We start from the raw sequence: 7,247 nt of genomic DNA, 5'->3' as shown, positions 1-7,247 counted from the left end.
AACTTCCATTTACTGCTCAACCGACTTACATTCGCTCGAAAATCATCAGGATATCGTGAATTTCATTAATTGTCGAGCGACTTGAACGCGCGGCGAGAGCGGTCCAACATGGCGGACCCTCGAAACTGTCACACGCATGGTTTCCTGTTATTTTTACTAATAGACTGCTTGAACTCGTAAAAATTACCAGAAAATGATCAGAGAACTTCCATTTACTGCTCAACCGACTTACATTCGCTCGAAAATCATCAGCATATCGTGAATTTCATTAATTGTCGAGCGACTTGAACGCGCGGCCAGAGCGCAACCGCCAGGCTCCAAGTGTTAACCGAACGCCGCTCTATTTGTAAAGCATTATACCTTTATTTATTATTGTTAATCGCCTACAAGGGGCCACGGGAGACGGTGTCTTCGATCGCAAACAACGGACACACTGTTTCCCCGCTGGTTCCGCTACTATGTCACGGGAAACAACTGCGCGAACGACGAACGATCGGGACCCGAGCAAAAATGATTCAACGTTCACTACCTTTTCTCGTGGCGTTTTATAATGATCGAAAGGATCCAGGAGAATTCGTGGGGACACACACACACGCGTTCATCCGATCGAGGTATCTTGAAGAAGACACATCACAAGACTGTTTTTTTTTCTTTTTTTAAATCGGCGTTCTTCGCGGAAGGATCTCGTCCGTGTTTATTGTCTGTCTCATCCGAGCCCTTACTACCCCCCCCCTTTTTCCCCCGCTCGTATTTTTTTACGTTACACCCCGCGCGTGAATTTTCTATATTTTATACGGCATGTTTATATTATTGTATTAATATTATTATTATTACCGCATGGAAACAATGTTCTGCGAACGACAGCCGAGAGCAAATGGATCGCGGCGCGCTCCGAGTGAACGAGAATCATTATAAAAGGGATCACGGAACCGCGTAGTGACGATGAAACGCGCGAGAGAGGTCGAGACCACCCGTCGGCGCTTCGTTTCGAATCTTCTATCTTTTGTAAATGTACAGAAATACACGACCAGTTAAAAGTTATCCGCGACGATGTATGTTCTTTCTCTTGGATCACTAACAAACCTCGCAACGATACTCTTCCGATCTAGTTCTATCACGTCTTGCCAACGCAAGCTTCCGGAACGCTCGCACCCACCCAACTTCTCGCGGATGATTTTTCCGCTACCGAACGAAAACAACTTCGATTCCCGCGAGTTGCAGTCGCGATTGTTCCGCAGTTGATTCGCCGTGGCGCAACCACGAGTGCCTATAACGACGAAATTCGCGATGAAGCTGGCCCCAGGCCCCGAAGAAGTCGAGGCTCGGTGCGTGGACAGCTTCGAAGGGACGAGGAGACCATGTCCTCTTGTAAATAGCGTTGGATGGAGCCCTTCGACGTCCCCCCCCCCCGATCATTTTTTGGCAACCACGAACCGATAACTTGTACATAAAACGATACTATGCACCTTTGTCAGAGCGGGGCGCGGATGTCGACGAAAAAGGCGTGTGAAAGCATCGGCCGGAGAAGGAACTTTCTTTGATCCCGTTCGTTTGATCGTACCCACATCCCCTGATCTATTCATCTATCCCACTACTCCTTCGATCATAGCTTCTTTCGAGGACGTTACGAATACAGTTCCTAATACAACTTAATACGGCACGGCGAATCGGGCCGCCGTGTCCACGATGAACATGATTCCAACCACAAGTTTCTTGATCCTCCTCTCTCCGGCTGCACGGAGATATAAGTATTTAGATCTAAGGGACATATCCACAGCGTGTAGTGTACTTGTATATGAATACCGAAATAAATATTTTCAATGTTTTTGACAATAACCGGCCGTGTTGCTTCATTGCTCCACCCCCTCGTCATTTACCGTTTCTAAATCAACGCTTGATCACTGGTTACCCCCTAACGACTAATAAGGAAAGATCCCAAACCCGAAAATTCAAAAAATTATGAAATTTTGGGGATACATAGTGCATATGTAGGTAAGTATCACGCGATTCTTTATTGCTGCCCAAATTCACTTAGGTGAAATTTTCCCTGGAAAATTCCTAGATAAATATATCAGTAGTTTAATCACTTAGTAGGCCCCACGGATTGAAGGGAATAACGCACCGGTGTCTAGGAAACCATATATTTCATACAAAACAAAATGTAAAGGTAAAAGTTATCGGAAGGTACCCAAAAGGGTAACCAGCGGGCTCGCAATGTCCATAGATGTACGTGTGACGGTAAACAGGCACCACGCGTTAATGCGAGAGAAAATATAAAAAATATATCGTGAAGATAGTTTGTACAATTACAAAGTATAACTGTCGATCGTGCATGGAAAAAGTTTCAGAACGAAAGGAGCGTGGCCAGCACAGCCGGCGAATCTACGATTGTCTCGGAGAAGACTCGATTTTTCGTTAGACGCTTCTGAATCGTGAGGGAGAACGAAGAGACGATCGTTCGGCATCATTATATGCAACAGGTAAGCGGTATCGAGTGCAACGAAGTCGCTTCAACAATCGTACAATCTTCTTTTATATTTCATCTTTGTAAAACTATGCGCTCGCGGCGGATACTTCTTCAATAATTTTCAATATTGACAATTCCATGGGACACCTCTTCGGTCTTCCGTCTTAATTTTATTATTTTCGTTTCTTGCATTTGGTTCTGCCTCGACGTCTGCGAGAGGAACTCGGACGCGTGTCTGTCTTCTTCGAAGACCTGCGAGCACAGCGAGCATCAAGCATGATGCTTCCGTGTCTAATTAAAGCGGATTAGTTACCTGCGAGCCCTGTTCACCGACACAGAAGTGTGCTTCTTTAAGGTCAAGTGCTGTTGAACCAGTTCCGCTAATTTACCTTGTTGAGCGAGCATCGAAAGAAAGGTACAAATGAACTCGTCGTAACTGTGTGTTCTGCGACAATCGTCGATCTAAAAAAAAAAACAGTATCACATACAATTCTCAGTCCTTCAGAGTCTAAGGTAGTAAGATTTTTTAAATAAAGTAACATGATGCCAAAGATCAACAATTTAGCGAATCTTTCATTTTTGCGAAGTAATGCTACCTTGTATTTATTCCTTTTGTCGTTCTCGTCTTTCAAACTGGTCTCGCAAATGCTTATTTCGTGCTCCAAGTTTTTCAGCAACGCTAAAAGATCTTTGGGCGCGAACGTGTGAGGTTCAAACAGTTCCGGATACTTCGAACATAATTTCGGATCGATCTTTTCAACCTTCTTCTCCTCGGTAACCGTGTCACCATTACTGGTCTTCACCCTAGCATGAGGTATCCTAACTTCCCCGGATAAACAGACTTTTTTGTGCAGGTGACCGCTGTCAGAGACTAATCTCTTTCCGTTTATGTTGATATTTCCCAGAGACCGACCTGAAAACATTTTTAATATAGCAAAAAATTTGCTCAAGCTTGGAAATATACTTTCTATTAATTATTTGAAATGTATTGCAGCAAGCATGTACATACTCAAACCCGCCTCGTGCTTCTCGTCCCCAGCGACCCTAATCACGACGAACTTTTTGAAGTCTTTCGTGGACGTGGGACTACTCTGGCCAGAATTCCATCCCCACGCTGTAAATAAACAATTATTTTTCGGTTCTAAAATTTCATTGGGCTTCACCGTGACAAGACAAAAATACATAAATGCTGTAGGTCGACTAACTGTATCCGAGAGGTGTCGAAGAATACGTGGGGGAACGTGTGAAGAACAAACAGATACCATCAAGGAAGACTGCCGAAGTTCAGTCTGCTATAGAACCGTAGATAGGCCACTTCGAAATGAGCGTAACGCTTTTTATACTCTATTCTCTCCTGATCGCAGTCGAATCATCGAAATGTCCTGAACCGAGGAAGCCCCATCCCACAAGTTGTACTGTGTTTTATAATTGTGTGAATTTACCTGACGGTGGATACGTTTGGGTGCCGAGAAAATGCACGGATGGCTTGGTAACACGATTTATCATTTACAGAATTATCTATAATTTTCTACTAATTGATTTGCATTATTTCCAGGTGTTCCAACCGTACCTACGAATGTGCATTCTGCCTGGTGATTCTTGGGCGTGTGATCTGTCGACAGAGTCTGTTGTAACAAACAGGTACGATACACCCGAGTTAATTAATCCGAACGAGACCAGTTACATGGGATCGACAGAAGATCCTTCGAATTTTTCCGAGCTCATTGACTCGTCCTACGCTACCGAAGACGTCGGTGATTCGAATCATGAAACGGTGACACCATACCCGCTAATTAAGATCGAAGAAGCACTGGGAGACCAACCACAGAAAATGATAAATAATCTGCCGAATCCTTACAAGAAGGAGTACTTGATGTTAAATCGTTTAATGCAGCATTTGTCGATTCACAAGGAGATAACCATTCCTTTAGAGCTTCTGGCGTCGTTATCTATACCTTCAAAGGCTACAAGCAAGGCTCCAACTAAGTCAGAATTTTCAAAGGCCAGTCAGCAGAGTGTTTTAATGAGCTACTTCGTACAGAATCGCATTCAACAGACTAACTTGGAAAATACTATCACAGCTAGTGCAAAATCACAAGATCCGGTTTTGTATCCTGCAAAAAACGAAGAGAAATCAATGTCGAACACAAAATTGTTAGATGATACATTAGAGGGCCTGCTTAACGATCCGGAGAACGAGAATAAATTAATTTTAATATCATCTAACACTGGAAACAGGCAGTTCTTTACAGTTGAAGCATACAAATCGCTCGGCTACCGCGTGGACCCTAAGTTCATTCAGGTAATTCCGTGCGTGGCGAATGTTCGTATGCCGAATACAACCGATTGCGTTAAGTATTACATATGCAAACCGGAGATGGTATCCGTAATCGAGCATTCGTGTCCACCTTTCACGGCGTTTAATAAGTACACCAGGGTTTGCGACAAAGAAAGCTATAACAAGTGCAAGGAGGACACTCCAGAGAAGAAGATTGAAGACAATGAGAATAAACCCGAAGTTAAAGCGCCAGGAAAAGTGTGTACAGAGCACGGGAAAACAAAAGATGTCACGTCCGACTCGCACTACTACGTCTGTTACTCCGCCTCGAATAACACCGACGATCTGAAATCTATACGAATGTCGTGTCCAAACAGTTTAATATTTTGCCAAAGTAAAAAGGTCTGCACAACCAGACGTCTTTGCAAGGGAACGTAAAGTACCTTGAGTCGGAGAATTAAACGCAGACCCAATCTCGGACGAGGTGTCGGTGCTGGAGGAGCTGTGGGCCGGCGAAGTTTGAATTCGAAGAGGAGTTGCATAATCCAATGCACACATTACTACCTTTTCCATACCGCTGTAACATCGTAACACATTCTTTTCATTTACCCGTAAGCCTGAGTAAATAAAATATTAAATCAATCTTTACTTTGATTCAGTCTTGCCAGAAGTTATGCCCGATCCCGATTCCTCAATGTCCCCTGCGCCATCGCTTCTTTCAACAGTGATAGCCGGAACGGAGGACTCATCGATTTCCGATTTATTAGGTAAAACATTATCATCGTCGGTTTTGCTCTTTTTCTCGTAATGTTTATCCGATTTATCGGAGTCGTTCATATTTTTCTCAGAGCCATCTTGGTGGCTCAACTTAACAAGCTGCTGTAATGCCTCTAGCACTATTTGTCTATTAGTCTTTAACATAGTTAGTTTATGAGATATAGCCAGCCGCCGGTCAGGGACAACAGCCATTAGATTAAATCTTATGTCCTGTAATTGCTCCCCTCTCGCCATCCCTAATCGATCGGTTATCACGCGTCTGAATTGTTCAGTCCACTCTTCGTGCTCTTTCCATGGGCCGTGATCCATGGGGTACGGTTTCAAGCCGTCCAGCTCGAAAAGCCTGCCATTGATCGGTACATAACTGACAAAGTGGAAAGCTTCCCCAGTGAATCGACCGGTGGAGACTCCAGTATTTTTATCCTGGCGTCTCTTGGCTTGGGGCATCGCATGCGAATTATGAGCGCATGCTAATTCAGGGGTGTTTCCAATTGCCCAACCTTTGTTTTCTGGACACATACCGAAAGTGTGCAGTTTCAATCTGGATAGAGTTGTACCCAAATGAATGTTTGGGCAATTGAGTAACACCGACAACAACGCATGGGTCGCACAGCTGTTGGGCACAACCTATAAGAATCATATGGTTTAACAATCGTTTAATCAAATGATTTAGCAGGGTTACATTAGTGTGAATGATATACCTGTTGTGCAAAGAATATATTGTTAACAATTTCCTCATCTTTCACAAATCTCTCATCTTGCTCTACTACCTTGCGCCTGGACCTTCTCTCCTCGATCCAACGAAACAAAAATATAAATCCATAGACTGGACCCTCCAATGATTTCTGCAAATCGTATATTTCCTCTACTTGCACACCTTTCACTCCAAAATCTTCCAACAGTAGCGTAAATAGACCTAACAGAGGAAATTGTATCAATGTGAGTACAGTATACAAGAATACTTAAGAAATAGATTTAGATTGTATAATAAAAATATGTAAATGCCGTAAAAGAATATAAATATTCCGTTTTTCGCAAGGGCAACATGCATATATGGTGATTGTATACAAACACAACTCTCTACTCGAGAGGAACACAAAAATATTTGTGTGCAACATAGTTGCAGTTCCGGAGATTTAATTTTTGCAATGTAGCTTTCTTAATTGTGTTAACTTAATTTTATATGTTTCTGCAACTTGTTCGGATGCTCCGATAGTGGTGTCAATTAAAATATAGTTTCGTGGTGATTATTTCATACCTGGGTCACTTTCCAATTCTAGCCAACCTTCTGTCAATCGGTTTATATCAACTGGCATTCTGTGTTGAGTTCAAAAATCAACACTTCAAGAAATTTTACATTCTTGCAGAAGTTTTGTTACACTCTGACAATTAAAGGCGCCATGTTACATCAAAACACATGTCATGTGATTGCGTCACGTGGTAAAACAGCCTTAAAAAAGTCATTAAAGCTGTTTTCATTAAAATTAATTTTTTTCGAATATCATTCCGTTCCGAAATTTTCTGATCCCATCAATTTTAGGATCAATGAAAAAATGAATTGGAATTTTTTAAATTTTACACGAAAGGAATACTGCTGTGTCATCTATATAAGTATAAAACTCCATTCATTGAATATTTACTGAAAGCTTAATATTATTTTATTTGGACAGTATTTAGAAGGTACACTGTTACGAACAAAATCAGTGACTAAATTGCATTCGTTGT

The 7,247-nt window shown here is 42.4% G+C and overlaps 2 protein-coding genes across 2 annotated transcripts; one reads left to right on the top strand and one right to left on the bottom strand.

Moving 5' to 3' along the window:
- Window positions 1-2,127: 2,127 nt before the first annotated feature.
- Calypso (ubiquitin carboxyl-terminal hydrolase calypso) lies at window positions 2,128-6,955 on the bottom strand. Its single transcript, XM_076792782.1, has 8 exons — window positions 6,781-6,955; window positions 6,224-6,438; window positions 5,395-6,149; window positions 5,189-5,322; window positions 3,477-3,581; window positions 3,064-3,380; window positions 2,781-2,929; window positions 2,128-2,719 (listed from the first exon to the last, which is right to left on the bottom strand). Exons 1-8 carry the CDS (start codon window positions 6,836-6,838, stop codon window positions 2,641-2,643), a joined length of 1,812 nt encoding a protein of 603 aa, XP_076648897.1. The 5' UTR covers window positions 6,839-6,955; the 3' UTR covers window positions 2,128-2,640.
- LOC143356804 (uncharacterized) lies at window positions 3,588-5,183 on the top strand. Its single transcript, XM_076792783.1, has 2 exons — window positions 3,588-3,956; window positions 4,023-5,183. The coding sequence occupies exons 1-2, from the start codon at window positions 3,789-3,791 to the stop codon at window positions 5,181-5,183; spliced, it is 1,329 nt and encodes a 442-aa protein (XP_076648898.1). The 5' UTR covers window positions 3,588-3,788.
- Window positions 6,956-7,247: the final 292 nt, after the last annotated feature.

The sequence above is a fragment of the Halictus rubicundus genome, chromosome 8 (assembly GCF_050948215.1).
Source record: "Halictus rubicundus isolate RS-2024b chromosome 8, iyHalRubi1_principal, whole genome shotgun sequence".
Classification (NCBI taxonomy): domain Eukaryota; kingdom Metazoa; phylum Arthropoda; class Insecta; order Hymenoptera; family Halictidae; genus Halictus; species Halictus rubicundus.
This window is presented reverse-complemented; position numbering and strand designations above follow the sequence as displayed.